General features: G+C 37.3%; 1 protein-coding gene across 4 annotated transcripts in view; it reads left to right on the top strand.

Annotated features, from left to right (window-relative positions):
- The window catches only part of LRBA (LPS responsive beige-like anchor protein), a 723,813-nt gene that overhangs the window by 116,356 nt on the left and 589,108 nt on the right, over nt 1-18,349 (top strand). For all 4 annotated transcript variants that reach the window (XM_079154183.1, XM_079154182.1, XM_079154184.1 and 1 more), the window contains exons 6-9: nt 3,333-3,454; nt 3,535-3,661; nt 4,272-4,391; nt 5,615-5,761. In XM_079154183.1, the coding sequence (XP_079010309.1) occupies nt 3,333-3,454; nt 3,535-3,661; nt 4,272-4,391; nt 5,615-5,761 (516 nt within the window). The remainder of the gene's footprint in view (nt 1-3,332; nt 3,455-3,534; nt 3,662-4,271; nt 4,392-5,614; nt 5,762-18,349) is intronic.

Below are 18,349 nucleotides of genomic sequence, written 5' to 3'. Positions count from 1 at the left end.
CAGAGTTCTGAAATGACCACAGTGAGTTAGATATTTTCATACCTTTCCCATAGAAACTGTGTACTTTACTTTTCATTTTCACCTAACCTTCAGACCTAGGCAACCACAGATCTACTTTGTGTTTTTGTGGGTTTGTCTATTCTGAACCATTCATGTAATTGAAGGCATACAACGTGGTTTTTTTGTTCTTCACTTAGCATGTTTCTAGGATCCATGCATGGATTGGAATGTTTCAGTACTTCATTCTTTTCATGGCTGTTATTATATTGTGTGGATATATTTATGTTTAATTATTTATCAATTAATGGATTCTCCCCTTTGGGCTCTTACAAGTAACTCTGCTTTGGATTTTTGTATGCTGTACATATATTTTTATTTGTGTTGTGTATAGAATTTTATGGTCATATGGTCTTTGTATAATATTTTGTAAAACTTCCAGATTATTTCCTGAAGCAGTAATGTTATTTTACTATTCCATCAACAATATCTGATGATTCCAATTTCTCCATATCCTTGCCAACACTAGTTAATATCTGTCTTTGATAATAGTCATCCTAGTGGGTATGAAATGGTATTTCATTGTGGTTTTAATTTGCATTTACCTAAAAATTATTGAAGTGGAGCATCTTCTTGAGTATTTTCTTTGGAGATGCATCTAGTCTGAATTTCTACCCATTTTAGAATCGAACTTTGTTTTTTTGTTACTGCGTTATTATTTGGATTTGGGAAATTTTCTGATATTATTTCATTGAATAGATTTTTCATTCCTTTGGTTTGTTTCTCTAAGCCTTCCTCAATCCCAATAATTCTTAAATTTGGCCTGTTCATGATATCCCATATTTCTTGTAGATTCTGTTCATGATTTCTTACCATCTTTTCTGTTTGGTCAACTTTGTTTTCAAGATTAAATATTTTGTCTTAAATATCTGAGGTTCTGTCTTCCAGGTGTTCTATCCTATTGGTTATGCTTTCTATGGAGTTTTTAACTTGGTTTATTGTTTCCTTCATTTCAAGGATTTCTATTTTTTTTTTTTTTTTCAATATCTCTAACTCTTTATTGAAATGATCTCTTGCTTCCCGTATTTGCTCCTTTAACTGTTGATTGGTGCGATCATTTAATGCCTGCATTTGCTCTTTCATCTCCTCCTTCAATGCCTGCATTTGCTCTTTCATCTCCTCGTTTGCTTCCCTGATTGTTTGAATTATGTACATTCTGAACTCCCTTTCTGACATTTCTTCTGCTGTGCTGTCATTGGGTTTTATTGATATAGTATCTATGTTTGTTTGGGACATTTTCTTCCCTTGTTTTCTCATATTGGTCAGATGTCAGTGGGACTTTGTGATATTGCAGAATTCTTCTATTGGCTTATAGTGTCCCTGTAGATTTCCAGTGTATCACCTTCCTACCTTCAGTAGCCTGAAGTCTTGAGTAACTTGATAATGCAGTGCTTCCAAGGAAAGCTGCCCCTAGCCAGCTACTGGTTCCAGGACTTGGAGCTGGCTCTGTGTGGAAAGGCTCTCACTGGGGGGCCTGCTCCGAGAAGCTAGCCTGGAAAGGCGCTTCCCACCGGAGGGGGCCGGGCTGCGGGCTGCTTGGGGAAGTCCCTGGCTGCCCTGTCCTGGTCCCTGAAGCAACCTGCGGGCAGGAACTCGCCTCCCTGGTTCAGGGTCTTGAAGCTTGGTTCTGTGCAGGAAGGCTCTCACTGGGGGGCCTGCTCCAAGATGCTGGAGAATCTGGCCCTGTGGGAGGAGCCCACTGCCAGAGTGTGTAGGGCTGCCTGGGGAAGACTCTAGCTGCCCTACCCTACTCTAATAAGCCACCCGAATCCAGGCCTGCCGCCGGGGCAGCACTTCACTGGGTGGGGGAGACTCACCCCGTGGCTCTATTTTAGTCCGAGTCTCTCAATGCCTCCCCTTCTTGCATCCTGGGTTCTGGAGTGACTGGAGATGCAGTCACCCTCTAGTCTGCCATCTCGGACTGCCCGTGGAAAAAACCTCACTGTGTTATTATTTGGGATACAGTTCCTTCATCAGATGCTCAATTGGCACATTTTTTTTTTGTATTATTGTGATTTTTCTTTCCTTTTTTTTTTGGCTTTGTTGGGGATTAAACCCAGAAATGTACTGAGTTACCTTCTCAGTCCTTTCTATTTTTTCGTTTTGAGTCAGGGTCTTGCTAAATTGCCTAAGCTGGCCTTGAACTTTGGATCTTCCTGCTTCAGCCTCCTGAGCTGCTGTGATTACAGGAGGGAGCTACTATGCCTGGCTCTTGTCTTTTCAGTTTTTTGAGTATCATTCAAAACAGTTAAATTTTTTTTCTTTTTCTTTTCTTTTTTCTTGGTAGTGTTAGTGATGGAGCCTACATGCTAGGTAAGGACTCTACCACTTAGGTATACCCCAGCCTTTAAAATTTTATGAAATTCAGTGTGTGTTTATTTTTTCTTTTGACATGTGCACTTTTGGTGGTGTAATTAAGAAGTACTGAGCTGGGGAGATAACTCAGTTGGTAGAGTGCTTGCCTTGCAAGTACAAGGCCCTGGGTTCAATCCCCAGCACGACAGAAACAAACAAAAAAGAAGTTCTTGCCTAACCCCAGGTCACAAAGACCTTACGTAGTAGCATGCAGATTTCATTAGTGTAGCGTCAAAGTAGGTTTTGAAATTTGGTAGTGAATCTTTCAGTTTTGCTTGTTTTCAAGATTATTTTTACTTTTCCGGATCACTTCCAAGAAGTGATCTTTTGAAGTAAGATCTTTTAAGTAACAATTTAAACCAAATGATAAAACCATTTGTAAAGTGACTTGTGACTACAATTTAAAAATATTATGAAATAATCCTCTTTAGTTTTACAACTATGGTTTATAAAAGGAGACATGTACCTAATTTTTTCATTTCATTCTTGCCCATTCTTTTCTATTCTAATACTTTTATATTTCAGCAACAGTATTCCAACTTGATCACTACCTATATCTTTTAATTGGAGTTGCTTTGGGTATGTTTACTGTAAGAAGAGAAGAAGACAGTGTTTGTGTGTCCAGCAGGTTGCCCTTAATATGGATCTGGTAAAATTAAAATACTATAAACAGTTTTCTCTCAGCTATTTTAATCATGGCATAAAGTTATATGATATTGTAGAAAAATATATAGTAGAAATATACATAGTAGAATTTATGTATAGTAGGAATATGTATATAGTAGAAATATATTTAGTAGAAACATATATATGTAAATACACACATATATATATGGAACACACATATATGATCTCATTTTCACGATTTCAGTAATAAGATTTTTCATATAAGTCAGTAATTGAGAGTTTCTTTCTTTTAGGCTATTGCATTGCCTCCTATAGCCAAGTGGCCATACCAGAATGGTTTTACATTTCATACCTGGCTTAGAATGGATCCTGTAAATAACATCAATGTAGATAAGGATAAACCATATTTGTATTGGTATGTATTTCTGTAACTGATTAGTGTTTACTTTGAAAATGAGAATATTTACAGGTAAAATGAAAACTTATTCTTCATAGTTTCAGAACCAGCAAAGGTCTTGGTTATTCTGCTCATTTTGTTGGAGGCTGTTTGATTATAACATCAATAAAGTCAAAAGGAAAAGGCTTTCAACACTGTGTGAAATTTGATTTCAAGCCACAAAAGGTATGTGATCTCCTAAGTCATAATTATGGGAGCTTTCAGAATGCTCTGTGTTAGTGATTGTCACATAAAACGTCATGGCATTTTACAACTCTTTATGCGGTTTCCAAAAGGTAGCTGTAAATCACTGTAAAAGTGTTAACCTATTTGATTTGGATCATGAAAAGATGAGATATATAGTTATTTATAGAATCTAAGGGAAATCCAAGGAGAAAATATTAATGGAGCTATTTTAGTAGTGCAAATTTAATATATTTATTTTTACTTTAAAATTTAGAGATTAGTAAATGATTCATCAACAAAATGTGTAGGTAGATAGATAGACAGACAAGGCAAATATGGGAAAATGTTGAGATTTGAAAGAGTGTGTTCAAAGTAGATATCTGCTTTTTGGTGTTATATTTGAAACTTTCCATATTAAAAAGCTGGAAGAATTATTTAGAGATTAAGTTCTTATCAGGTGAGAGCCTCTCTGAATAAGTGTTGTTCGGGGAAATTGAATATTGGATTTAATAAAAATAGTCTTATTTTAGGTTTGTTAAAATTCACATTTTTTTTGAATATGGTTGTATTATTGGGATTATTGTTATCTTTATCTTTTTTGCTTATTCAGTGGTATATGGTAACAATAGTGCACATTTATAATCGATGGAAGAACAGTGAGCTTCGATGTTATGTGAATGGTGAGCTTGCTTCATATGGAGAGATAACATGGCTTGTCAACACCAGTGATGTAAGTGATTTCAGACCACTGCAGCAAAAAAAAAAAATTTGTAAAGAATGAAATCTTTAAACAAGAAAACGTTTTAGAACTTGAGTATAACTTTTGGAATATTAGAATTTGAATCTGTATAATCATAATTGGCTAGCAGTTAATGAGAACTTATTAATGTGTCATGTATTAATCAGTTTTTATTATAAAATTATTCTGGATAGAGTAGAGATAAGGGCTTATGAGTAGCAGTGGTTGTGTCTTGACAGTGTTTGGGTTAGTGGTCCATTAATCAAAATAAATGGGAGCTCAACTACAGAGTTCAGATCATTTTCATAAGTGAGGTAGATGATACTTGCCTATAAATTTTGCATATAGTGCATAGCTGCTGTTAATAACTGTTATGTTATAGTGTTTTCAGGATTGAAAAAGAAATTCATGGGTTAGAATGAAATTCAAAATGTTCTTATTTGCCTCCTAACAATTTTTTTTAAAATAGGAAACTTATAAAACAAAAATGAGGAAAATGAGCATAGTAGTCTCTACACCCATCTATCATTTTCTCCTCCTTTTATATTTCCTACACACATATACATATTACATAATGGTAACCTTGAGAGCTCAGAGTGTTACATCAGACAGACTTAGGTTCGAGTACCAGTTCTGTCATTTATTGATTATATGATCTTACTTGAATTATTAGACCTTAGTATTTTTCCACCTGAAAGTGGACTTTAAAAAGTGTGGATTTAATAAAAATAGTCTTATTTTATTTTTAGGTTTAGTTAAAATTTACCATTTTTTTATGAATATGATAAAAAATATGCTGTTGTGATGATTAAATGAAATAATGATCATAAATGTTAGCCAAGTGCTTTGTAAGGATGAGTACTCAATAAATGTTAGTGATCTCTCTCTCTCTCTCTTTTTTTAATATGATAAAGAGCACAAAGAAAAGGCCAATTCAGGAAGTTCCAAACCTATCTCATTATTTTCCGCCTTTTGGCAAAGACTGTTCTGTCTGGACATTGGCTGTCCTGTTATGAAACTTCAAAGCCATAGTGGTTTCTCTTGACTCTTTGTCATCAAGTTGGGAATGGATGAAATGAAATGCTAAATTAATTATTTTATTCTATTCAGATATAGCTTGGAATGGACAAAACATTTATACCAATATAGGTAGGTTTTTGTTATTCCTGGAGGATGTAATTTTTCTTTAATAAAATCTCTGCTTTCTTTCATAGACATTTGACAAATGTTTCCTGGGCTCATCAGAAACAGCAGATGCTAACAGAGTCTTCTGTGGTCAGATGACTGCAGTTTACCTTTTCAGTGATGCGCTTAATGCGGCTCAGATTTTTGCTATTTATCAGTTGGGCCTGGGATACAAGGTACTTTACATTCTGTTTATTGCATAACTAATGTTAGTTGGGCTTGATTTGAAGGTGGATTATGCATGGGAACATGTAAATAATGTCCTTAATTAACCAAACTGTGTGTCAGGGTAAGTGGGACCACTATTGGGAAGTCACAGGGCTCAGCAGGGTACTTTGCTTTTTTGAGAGAAGTGCCCTGTTGTTGGGCAAAAACTACTAGTTAAAAGTTTATTTTTACTGAATGATGCATTCCTTTGATATTGTCATTTTTTAAAAAAATGGTCACAATTTACATATTTATGGGATATGTATATGTACACACACACACACACACACACACAGACATTGTGAAATCTTTAAACCAGGGTAAGCATATCTGTCTCCTCTAATTCTTATTTCTTTCTGGTAAAAACATTCAAAATCCTTTCTTCTAGCTTTTTTGAGATACATAGTACATTATCATTAATAGTAGTCACCCTACTTTGCAGCAGTACACTGAACTTCTTTTTCCTAACTGTAACTTAATACCCATTGATCAACCTTTCCCATCCCTTCTTCCTCTGTTTTCCCCAACCTGTGGCATTTATCATTTTAACTCTCATCTTCTTAGAGATCTTGTTCTTTAGGTTCCATATATGAATGAGATTATGCAGTACCTTGTCTTTCTGTGCCTAATATCACTTAACATATTTGCTCCAGTTCCATCCATATTGTCAAAATGATAGAACTTTATTTTTAATGGCTGAATAGTGTTCCATTGTTTATGTTACATTTTCTTTTTCCATTTATATGATAATGGACTCTTAGTTGTTTCTATTTCACAGCTGTTACTGTAATAAACATGGGAGAACAGATGTCTGTTTGATGTACTGATTTCATTTCCTGTGGATATATACCCAGGAGTGGGATTGCTGAATCATATGATAGTTTTATTTTTAATTCAGGAGGAAACTATAGTGTTTTTCTCAATGATTGTATTAATTTATATTTCCACCAACAGTGTTCAAGGGTTCCCTTTCTCTACATCTGTACCAGTCCTTGTTATCTTTTGTCGTTTTGATAATAGCCGTTCTTACTGAATGAAAGTGATATTTCATTGTGGTTCTGATTTGTATTTCCCCAATAATTAGTGATACACACCATTTTTTATATACTGGTTTTCCATTTGTATATCTTTTGACGAGTGTCTTTTTAGGTCTGTTGTCCATTTTTCAATTGGATTGTTTATTTTCTTACTGTTGAGTTATTTCATGTTCTTTACATATTCTGGCAATGAACCTCTGCTGTGTATAATTTGCAGACATTTTCTCTGATTCTGTAGGTTGTCTCTTTACTTTCTTATTTTCTTTGCTGTACAGAAGCTTCTCAGTTTAATATAATCCCATATATTCGTCTTCACTTTCACATCCTGTGCTTTTGGGGTCCTCACTTTCTGCAGTCCTGAAATATGGCCACTTTAGGTTTTCAATTTTATTTCCATGGAGTGTCTTTTACATTTCTTTCCCTTTAGTCTATACATATCCTTAGAGTCGAAGTGAGTTTCTTAAAAGCAGCAAATAACTAAGTCTTGTTTTGTTTATCCATTTAGTTACTAACCGTTTTTTTCCATCAAAGAATTTAATCCATTTACATTTATGGTAATTATGGATACATAAGATCTTACTGCTTCCATTTTGGTACTTTTTTTTTTTTTTTTAGTAGTTCCTTGCTCCCCAACTGCTTTTTTATTCCTCTCCTCTCTTGCAGTCTTCCTTTGGGGCTAAGTGATGTTCTGTAACTTGCATTTTGTTGCATTATTTACTAGTTTTGATTTGTCTTATGACGCATTTTGCTTTGTGGTTACTATGAGGCTTACAGAAAACATCTTTTGATTTCTTACAAGCCGTTTTGAAATGATAGCATTTATTGCAAAAATAGGAAAAGGAACAAAATATTAAATACTTATAAAAGCTCTACACTTGTGCTCAATTCCTCTTTATATTTTGAATTTTTGATGTCCCATTTTACATCTTTTTATGTTGCCTGTCTCTTAAAATGTTAATGTAGCTATTATTTTTAATGGTTTAATATTTTGGTCTTTATACCAAAGATATAAATGGTTTACATACTTTTTGCAATATTAGCATTCTGAATATGTCTATAGTTGCTCTTACATGAGATATATTCCTTCTGATATTTTTTTCTCACTTGTTAGCATTTTTCCTTCAATATGAAGGTATTTCATGCAGGACTGGTCTGGTGGTGATAAATTCTCTCAGTTTTTGCTTGAGAGTATCTGTAACTCTCCTTCATGTCTAAAGAGTAGCTTTGCTTGGTACAGTATTATTGGTTGGCAGTTTTTTCCTTCAGCACTCTATCTCATTCTACTCTTTCCTGACCTCATACACTTCTGTTGAGGAGTCTGTTGTCAGGCATATTGCAACACTCTTGTATGTTACTTGTTTCTTTTCTCTTGATGCATTGAGAATCCTTTTTGTAGTTAAACTTTGAGAACTTGAATATAGTATATTTTCAGGTAGACCTAGTTGACTCTTTGATATTCTTGAATCTGGATACTTATATCTTTTTCTAGGTTTGAGACAATTCCCATTATTATTTCTTTAAATAAGCCTTCTACTTCTTTGACATTTGCAAGTCCATCTTGAACCTCCATGACTTGAATCTTTGCTTTCTTCATTCCTCTTCATTTGTTTTTCTTTCCTGTGTATTTATTTTTTTCTTTTTTTAATTTTTAAAGAAAAGAGGTTTATTTGGGTTATGGTTCTGGTGTCTGGAGGATCTAAACAGCATGGCACCTTTGTCCTGTTGAGGGCCCCCTGGCAGAGAAGTGGAAAAACAACCAGCCATAGGTACAAGACACATGCACACGTGTGAGCAAGAAAGCAACAGACCAGGAAGGTGTCAGGCTTCCAGGTTTTTTTTTTTTTTTTCTTTAAATGTTTATTTATTTTAATTTAATTTTTTTTATTGTAAACAAATGGGATACATGTTGTTTCTCTGTTTGTACACGGCATAAAGGCATACCATTTGTGTAATCATAAATTTACATAGAGCAATGTTGTTTGATTCATTCTGTTATTTTTTTCCCTTCCCCCCACCCCTCCCACCCCTGTTTTCCCTCTATACAGTGCTTCCTTCCTCCATACTTGCCTCCCTCCCTAACCCTAACTCTAACCCTAACACTTACCCCTCCCTCCCCCCATTATGTGTCATCCTCCACTTATTAGCGATATAATTCGTCCTTTGGCTTTTTGAGATTGGCTTATCTCACTTAGCATGATATTCTCCAATTTCATCCATTTTCCTGCAAATGCCATAATTTTATCATTCTTTATGGCTGAGTAATATTCCATTGTATATATATATATATATACAACAGTTTCTTTATCCATTCATCAATTAAAAGACATCTAGGTTGGTTCCACAGTCTGGCTATTGTGAATTGAGCAGCTATGAACATTGATGTGGCTGTATCTCTGTAGTATGCTGATTTTAAGTCCTTTGGGTATAGGCCAAGGAGTGGGATAGCTGGGTCAAATGGTGGTTCAATTCCAAGTTTTCTAAGGAATCTCCACACTGCTTTCCAGAGTGGCTGCACTAATTTGCAGCCCCAGCAGCAATGTATAAGTGTACCTTTTTCCCCACATCCTCGCCAACACCTGTTGTTGCTCGTATTCTTGATAATTGCCATTCTAATTGGGGTGAGATGGAATCTTAGGGTGGTTTTGATTTGCATTTCTCTTATTACGAGAGATGTTGAACATTTTTCCATATGTTTGTTGATTGCTTGTAGATCTTCTTCTGTGAAGTGTCTATTCATTTCCTTAGCCCATTTGTCGACTGGATTATTTGTATTCTTGGAGAGAGTTTTTTGAGTTCTTTATAGATCCCGGAGATTAGCGCTCTATCTGAAGTATGATTGGCAAAGATATTCTCCCATTCTGTAGGCTCTTTCTTCACATTGCTGATAGTTTCCTTTGCTGAGAGAAAGCTTTTTAGTTTGAATCTATCCCAGTGGTTGATTCTAGCTTTTATTTCTTGTGCGATGGGAGTCCTGTTAAGGAAGTCTGGTCCTAAGCCGACATGTTGAAGATATGGACCTACTTTTTCTTCTATAATCTGCAGGGTCTCTAGTCTGATTCCGAGGTCCTTAATCCATTTTGAGTTTAGTTTCGTGCATCGTGAGAGATATGGGTTTAGTTTCATTCTGTTGCATATGGATTTCCAATTCTCCCAGCACCATTTGTTGAAGAGGCTATCTTTTCTCCATTGCATATTTTTGGCACCTTTGTCTAGTATGAGAAAATGGTATTTGTTTGGGTTTGTGTCCCTGTCCTCTGTTCTGTACCATTGATCTACCTTTCTATTTTGGTACCAATACCATGCCGTTTTTGTTACTATTGCTTTGTAGTAGAGTTGAAGATCTGATATTGCAATACCCCCTGTTTCACTCTTCCTGCTAAGGATTGCTTTAGCTATTTTGGGTTTCTTATTCTTCCAGATGAATTTCATAATTGCTTGCTCTATTTCTGTAAGGTACATCATTGGGATTTTAATTGGAATTGCATTGAATTTGTATAGCACTTTAGGTAGTATGGCCATTTTGACAATATTAATTCTTCCTATCCAAGAACATGGAAGATCTTTCCATCTTCTAAGGTGTTCTTTAATTTCTTTCTTTAGTGTTCTGTAGTTCTCATTGTAGAGGTCTTTCACCTCTTTTGTGAGATTGATTCCCAAGTATTTTATTTTTTTCGAGGCTATTGTGAATGGGGTAGTTTTCCAGATTATTCTTTCCAAAGATTCATCACTTATGTATAAAAATGCTTTAGATTTATGTGCATTGATCTTATATCCCGCTACTTTACTGAATTCACTTATGAGTTCTAAAAGTTTTCTGGTGGAATTTCCTGGTTCCTCTAAGTATATAATCATATCATCAGCAAATAGGGATAGTTTGAGTTCTTCTTTTTGTATTCGTATCCCTTTAATTTGTTTGGTCTGTCTAATTGCTCTGGCTAGAGTTTCAAGGACGATATTGAATAGAAGTGGTGAAAGAGGGCATCCCTGCCTTGTTCCAGTTTTTAGGGGGAATGCTTTCAGTTTTTCACCGTTTAGAATGATATTAGCCATGGGCTTAGCATAGATGGCCTTTACAATGTTAAGGTATGATCCCACTATCCCTGTTTTTTCTACTGTTTTGAGCATGAAGGGATGCTGTATTTTATCAAATGCTTTTTCTGCATCGATTGAAATAATCATGTGATTCTTGACTTTAAGTCTATTGATATGGTGAATGACATTTATTGATTTCCTGATGTTGAACCAACGTTGCATCCCTGGGATGAAACCCACTTGATCATGGTGCACTATCTTTTTAATATGTTTTTGTATGCCATTTGCTAAAATTTTGTTGAGAATTTTTGCGTCGATGTTCATTAAGGATATTGGTCTGAAATTTTCTTTCCTTGATGAGTCTCTGTCTGGTTTAGGTATCAGTGTGATATTGGCTTCATAGAATGAGTTTGGGAGGGTTCCCTCCTCTTCTATTTTATGGAATACTTTGAGAAGTATTGGAATGAGCTCTTCTTTAAAGGTTTTGTAGAACTCGGCTGAGAACCCATCTGGTCCCGGACTTTTCTTTGTTGGTAGGCTTTTGATGACTTCTTCTATTTCAGTACTTGAAATTGGTCTATTTAAATTGTTTATGTCCTCCTCGTTCAATTTAGGCAATTCATATGTCTCCAGAAACCTGTTGATGTCTTCGAAATTTTCTATTTTGTTGGAGTATAGATTTTCAAAATAGCTTCTAATTATGTTTTGTATTTCCATCCTGTCTGTTGTGGTATTTCCTTGTTCATTCCGAATTTTAGTGATTTGAGTTTTCTCTCGTCTTCTCCTTGTTAGTGTGGCTAAAGGTTTATCAATTTTGTTTATTTTTTCGAAGAACCAACTATTTATTTTGTTGCTTTTTTGTATTGTTTCTTTTGTTTCAATTTTGTTGATTTCAGCTCTGAGTTTAACTATTTCCTGTCTTCTACTACTTTTGGTGCTGGTCTGTTCTTCTTTTTCTAGGGCTTTGAGCTGTAGTGTTAGGTTGTTTATTTGTTGAGTTTTACTTCCTTTATTAAATGCGCTCCATGAAATAAATTTTCCTCTAAGTACTGCTTTCATAGTGTCCCAGAGATTTTGATATGATGTTTCTTTGTTCTCATTTACCTCTAAGAATTTTTTAATTTCCTTCCTAATATCTTCTGTTATCCATTCATCATATAATAGCATATTGTTTAATCTCCGGGTGTTGGAATAGTTTCTGTTTTTTACTCTTTCATTTATTTCTAACTTCAAACCATTATGATCTGATAGAATACAAGGTAGTGTCTCTATCCTCTTGTATTTGCTAACATTAGCTTTGTGGCATAATATATGGTCTATTTTAGAGAAATATCCATGTGCTGCTGAGAAGAAAGTGTATTTGCTCTTGGTTGGATGGTATATTCTATAAATATCCGTTAAGTCTAAATTATTGATTGTGTTATTGAGATCTATGGTTTCTTTGTTCAATTTTTGTTTGGAGGATCTGTCCAGTGGTGAGAGAGGTGTGTTAAAATCACCTAGTATTATTGTGTTATGGTGTATTTGGTTTCTGAAATTGAGAAGGATTTGTTTGACATACATGGATGAGCCACTGTTTGGGGCATGATGTTTATGATTGTTATATCTTGCTGATTTATGCTTCCCTTAAGCAGTATGGAATGACCTTCTTTATCCCTTCTGAGTAACTTTGGCTTGAAGTCCACATTATCTGAAATAAGGATGGATACTCCAGCTTTTTTGCTGAGTCCATGTGCATGGTATGTTTTTCCCCATCCTTTCACCTTTAGTCTATGAGTATCTTTTTCTATGAGGTGAGTCTCTTGCAGGCAACATATTGTTGGATCTTTCTTTTTAATCCAATCTGCCAGTCTATGTCTTTTGATTAATGAATTCAGGCCATTAATATTCAGGGTTATTATTGAGATATGATTTGGTTTCCTGGTCGTTTGGTTCATTTTTAAAATTTTATTTATTTATTTATTTATTTGACATGACTTGCTTCCTCCTTTATTTGCCAATTCCTTTAGGATAATTCCTCCCTTTGCTGATTTGCTTCTTTGTTTTTCATCTCTTCCCCATGGAATATTTTGCTGAGAATGTTCTGTAATGCTGGCTTTCTTTTTGTAAATTCTTTTAGCTTTTGTGTATCATGGAAGGATTTTATTTCATCGTCAAATTTGAAGGTAAGTTTTGCTGGGTATAAGATTCTTGGTTGGCTTCCATTTTCTTTCAGAGCTTGAAAAATTTTGTTCCAGGCCCTTCTAGCTTTTCGGGTCTGGATTGAAAAATCTGCTGATATCCGTATTGGTTTCTCCCTGAATGTAATTTGGTTCTTTTCTCTCACAGCCTTTAAAATTCTGTCTTTATTTTGTATGTTAGGTATTTTCATTATAATGTGCCTTGGTGTGGGTCTGTTGTAATTTTGTGTATTTGGAGTCCTATAAGCCTCTTGTATTTGATTTTCCATTTCATTTTTCAGGTTTGGGAAATCTTCTGAGATTATTTCATTGAATAGGTTGTTCATACCTTTGGTTTGTATCTCTGTGTCTTCCTCAATCCCAATAATTCTTAAATTTGGCCTTTTCATGATATCCCATAGTTCTTGTAGATTCTGTTCATGATTTCTTACCATCTTCTCTGTTTGTTCAACTTTGTTTTCAAGGTTAAACATTTTGTCTTCAATGTCTGAGGTTCTGTCTTCCACGTGTTCTATCCTATTGGATATGCTTTCTATGGAGTTCTTAATTTGGTTTATTGTTTCCTTCATGTCAAGGATTTCTGTTTGGTTTTTTTTCAATATCTCTCACTCATTATTGAAATGATCTTTTGCTTCCTGTATTTGCTCCTTTAACCGTCGATTGGTGCAATCATTCAATGCCTGCATTTGCTCTTTCATCTCATCGTTTGCTTCCCTAATCATTTTAATTATGTGCATTCTGAACTCCTTTTCTGTCATTTCTTCTGCCATGCTGTCATTGGATTTTATTGATGTAACATCTAGATTTGTTTGGGGCATATTCTTCCCTTGTTTTCTCATGTTGTTCAGGTATCAGTATACCGCTGAGATATTGCAGATTTCCTCTATTGACTTATAATGTCCCTGAAGATTTCTAGTATATCCCCTCTTAGCCTTCAGTAGGCTGAAGTCTTGGAGGAAGTTGATAGTGCGGTGCTCCACAAGGAAGCTGCCTCTCTAGGGGTGGTGGCCTTCAGGTGGGGTATATTCCCTGCTAGTGGACAGAGGTGTCTCCACTTGTTGACCAGTGGTCATCCAAAGGGGAACTAGGCTGCAGGCTGAGGCAAGGCCTGTTTGGGCCTGTGTCTCTGGTTTTACCGTCCTTGTGGGAAAACCTCATCCGGCAGGGAAGACTCACCTGGTGGGGAGGTCTCGCTGGTCCGTTCCCCTCAATCTACAACTACTGCCTGGGCTGGGCTGCCTTCCTCTGCAACGTTCCCAGGGGCCCGGCCCTACCTCCTGGGTCTGGGAGCCTCACCCTTCGCAGATGAGTCTCCTTAGGCTGCCTCTCCTCAGAGAATCTGCCGGCAGTCATGGAACCTTTGCTCCGCCCCTAAGCGTGTCTGTGTGCGGCTCTTCCACCACGAAGACTCCTAGGTCCTGGGACCCTGCTCTGCACCTAATCGCCTGGCTATGTAGCCCCTCCTCTGAGCAGCCACCTGGAGCCCCGTACAATCGCTCTGAGTCCCAGAGACCTGCTGCACGCCTCTTCCTCCAGACAGGCGCCAGGTTTTCTGGTGCAGTCACTAGGATTCCAGGCAACTCACTGCGAGCCTCCTCCTCCCGCCAACCGCTTGTAGCCCTGGGCAGTCACTCCATGTCCAAGTGACCCGCCCCATTCCTCCTCCTCCAGGTAGCCCCCTGGGTGTTTAGGAGCAGTCACTGTCAGTCAATCTGAGTCGCTCTGAGTCCACGTGACCCGCTGCACGCCTCCTCCGGGCAGCCGCCTGGAGCTCTGGTGCGGCCATTCGAGACCAAGCGACCCACTGCACTCCTCCTCTAGGCAGCCCCCCGGTGTTCAGGAGCGGTCACTTTAAATCCAAATAACTCACCACTTGCCTCCTCCTCTGAGCAGCCACCTGGAGTTCCAACGCAGTCACTGTGAGTCCAAGTGACCTGCCGCGCTCCTCCTCCTTCTCCTCCTCCGGGCAGGCCCTGGTGTTCAGGAACGGTCGCTTTGAGTCCAAACAGCTTGCTACGCAGCTCCTCCTCTGGCAACCGCTCGTAGCTCTGGTGTAGTCACTCTGAATCCAAGGAGCCACGCTCCTCCTCCTCCTCCTCAAGGCAGGCCCTGGTGTTCAGGAATGGTTGCTCTGAGTCCAAACAGCTTACCAAGCAGCTCCTCCTCTGGCAACTGCCTGTAGCTCTGGCGCAGTCGCTCCAAGTCCAAGCGCCTTGCCGCACTGCTCCTCCTCCTCCTCCTCGGGGCAGGCCCCAGTGTTCAGAAGTGGTCGCTATGAGTCCAAACAGCTCTCCTCGCAGCCCCTCCTCTGGGCCGCCGCCCGGAGCCCCAGTGGTTGCTCCGAGTCCCAGCGCTGTGCTGAGTGGCCTCCTCTATGACGCTCCCAGTTGTCCGAGTTCACTGCTGCAGCAGGGGGAGGGGAGTCTCGCCGGGCAGCTCTACTTCACAAAGTTCCGTGCGTTCCGGGACGTCCGCCCCATCCGGGATGCCTCCCCAACGGGAGAGACTCACCCGGCTGCTTTGAGTTGGTCCCAAGTCTCTCAATTTCTCCTCTTTTGAATACTGAGTCTTGGAGCAACATGAAATGCGGCCACCCTCTAGTCCGCCATCTTGAAACCCCCATGTAATTAATTTTGACAAGAGTTAAATACTGAAACAATCAAGAAGTAGAATTTTTCCATCACTACCAATGTTTCATTGTGTTCCTTCCCAGTCAGTTGTTTCACCTTACCTGTTCCCTACCATTCATGTTCACATGCAACCATTGTTCTATTTTTTGTCAATTTAGACTTTTTTTTCTTAAGGTTTTATGTTAATGGAATCATTTAATATGTGCTCCTGTGAGTTTTTTTTTTTCCAGCATGTTTTAGGATTCAACTGTGTTTTTTCTGTACATATCTAAAAGTGAAATTGCTAAGCAACATGGTAACTGAAATTGCTAAAGTATTTTCCAAGGCAATTGTATAATCTTACATTATCTCTGTGCGTAGTGGTGCATGCCTCTAATACCAGCCACCTTGCAGGCTGAGATAGGAGGATTGCAAGGTGTCAACAACTTAAGCAAGACCCTATCTCAAAAAAAAAAAACAAAAAACAAAAAAAAACAAAAACAGAAAAGCCTTGCTTAGTAACACATCCCTGGTTTAATTCTCAGTACTGAGAGGAAAACAAAAAACAAACGAAAAAAGCCCCAACATTCTCACAAGCAGAATATGAGATTTGTACTTCCTCTCCGTGTTAAGTCTTTGTAATATTAGACATTTGAGTGAATGTTTTGCAGTCCTGGGTATTGAATGCAAGATTCTCACATATGCTGGACTGGTGTTCTATCCCTGGACTACATCCCCTGCTCTCATTCTGTTTTTAATTTTATTCTTATACTTCTTAGACATGCTGACATGCTGGAAATCTTTCTCATTACTTATTACCTATTTGTGTATCTTCTCTTGTGAAGTATATGATTTGATTTTTGTAGGGTTGTTTTCTTAATGAATTTTGAGATTTTTCTTACGTATTGTGGATATAACTCTTTTTATCATATGTAAGATTTACACTTATTTTTCCTGAGTGTGCATCTTGATTGATTTTTCATTTTGTTAATATGACTGGAGAGTAGAATTTGATTTTTATGAATTATATTTTGTCGATTTCTTTTGTTATGATACTTTTTGTCTACATAAAAATATTTGAGTACTTCAACATTAGAAATATTTTTTCATTTTTCTTCTGAGTTTTATAATTTTAGTATTCACCTTTAGATTTGTGATCTATTTTGAATGAATTTTTGGGTATGGTACATAGTAAGGATCAAGGTTCATTTTTTTTCCCCATAATACTTAAAATTCATATGTTTAAACTAAATTCCCAAGGTGATATGTCTTAAGGGGAGGACCTTTGAGAAGTTCCTCACTCAGGAAGTCTCCATCTCTACCTCAGGAGAGGGATTAGTGTCCTCATAAAAGAGTCTAGGTGGATTGGGGTGGTAGCTCAGTGGCAAAGTGCTTACCTAGCATGGGTGAGGCACTGGGTTTGATCCTCAGCACCATGTAACAGATAAATAAAATAAAGGTTAAATTAAAAAAAAAAAAAAAGAGTCTAAGGGACCCTTTTGCCCCTCTTCAGTATGATGCCATGGATTAAGTTTCTACCCTCACAATGGGGATTAAATTAAAATATATGAACCTTTGAGAGACAATCTAACCATATTCAAACCAGAGCACCATCTCATACCATTTACCTACCATTTTAACACCTTTAATATTTCTTATACTGGAGGTTTACTGTTAAGTGAGATGTCTCAGCTTTTTTCTGAGAAGTCTTTTAGTTTGCTTTCATTCTTGAAAAATAGTTTCACTGGTTTAGAATTCAAATTTTTTTTTTTTTTTTTTTAGTTGCAGATGGACACAATACCTTTATTTTATTCATTTTATATGGTGCTGAGGATTGAACCCAGTGCCTCACATGTGCGGCAAGCGATCTACCACTGAGCCATGATTCCAACCCCTGGTTAGAATTTTAATGTGAGAATTTATTAGCTTTTATAAGAGAGTTTATTGTTTCTGATTTGCAAGAAGTTTCTGTTAAGTTGTATGGCCTCTTCAAAACCTAAATGTTGTGTATGTTGGGTTATTATTATTGTTTTTTAATCTTTATTCTTTTTGGTTATACATTATAGTAGACACCATTTTGATATATTTATACAAGCTTGGAATATGTTTTATTCTCATTGGGATCCCAGTCTGGTGGATGTATACGATGGCGATTTTCATTGTGGTGTATTCATACACATGCATAGCACAGTTATGTCTGATTCATTTCACTGTCTCTCCCATTCCCATTCTCCCTCCCTTCCCTTCAGTCCCCTTTGTCTAACCCACTGGACTTCTATTTCCCTGCCCCTTGTTGTGGGTTGGCATCTACATGTCAGAGAGAACATTTGATCTTCGTTGTTTTTTCAATTCTGAATTTTCTTTTTCTTTTTTCTTTTAAGTTATATATGACATATCATACATACATGTAGTATGACTTCCAATTTTTGTGGTTGTACGTGATGCAGAGTTACAACTGGTCTTGCATCCGTAGAAGAATGTAGGAAAGTTAAGTCCAATTTACTCTACTCTCTTTCCTATTCCCGTCACCCCCTTTTCTCCACTCCCGCCCCGTCCATTCCCATGACGACCACCCTGCCTTTGAACTCAGATCCTCCTGTCTCAGCCTCCCAAGCAGCAGGGATTACAGGCATGTGCCACCATGTCCTGCCTTGTATTTCTTCTTGAGAAGTGTCTTAGTTCTCTTGCCCATTTATTGA

The sequence above is a fragment of the Sciurus vulgaris genome, assembly GCF_902686455.1.
Source record: "Sciurus vulgaris genome assembly, chromosome: 9".
Classification (NCBI taxonomy): Eukaryota; Metazoa; Chordata; class Mammalia; order Rodentia; family Sciuridae; genus Sciurus; species Sciurus vulgaris.
The sequence above is the reverse complement of the archived record's forward strand: the minus strand, read 5'-3'. Positions and strand labels throughout refer to the sequence as shown.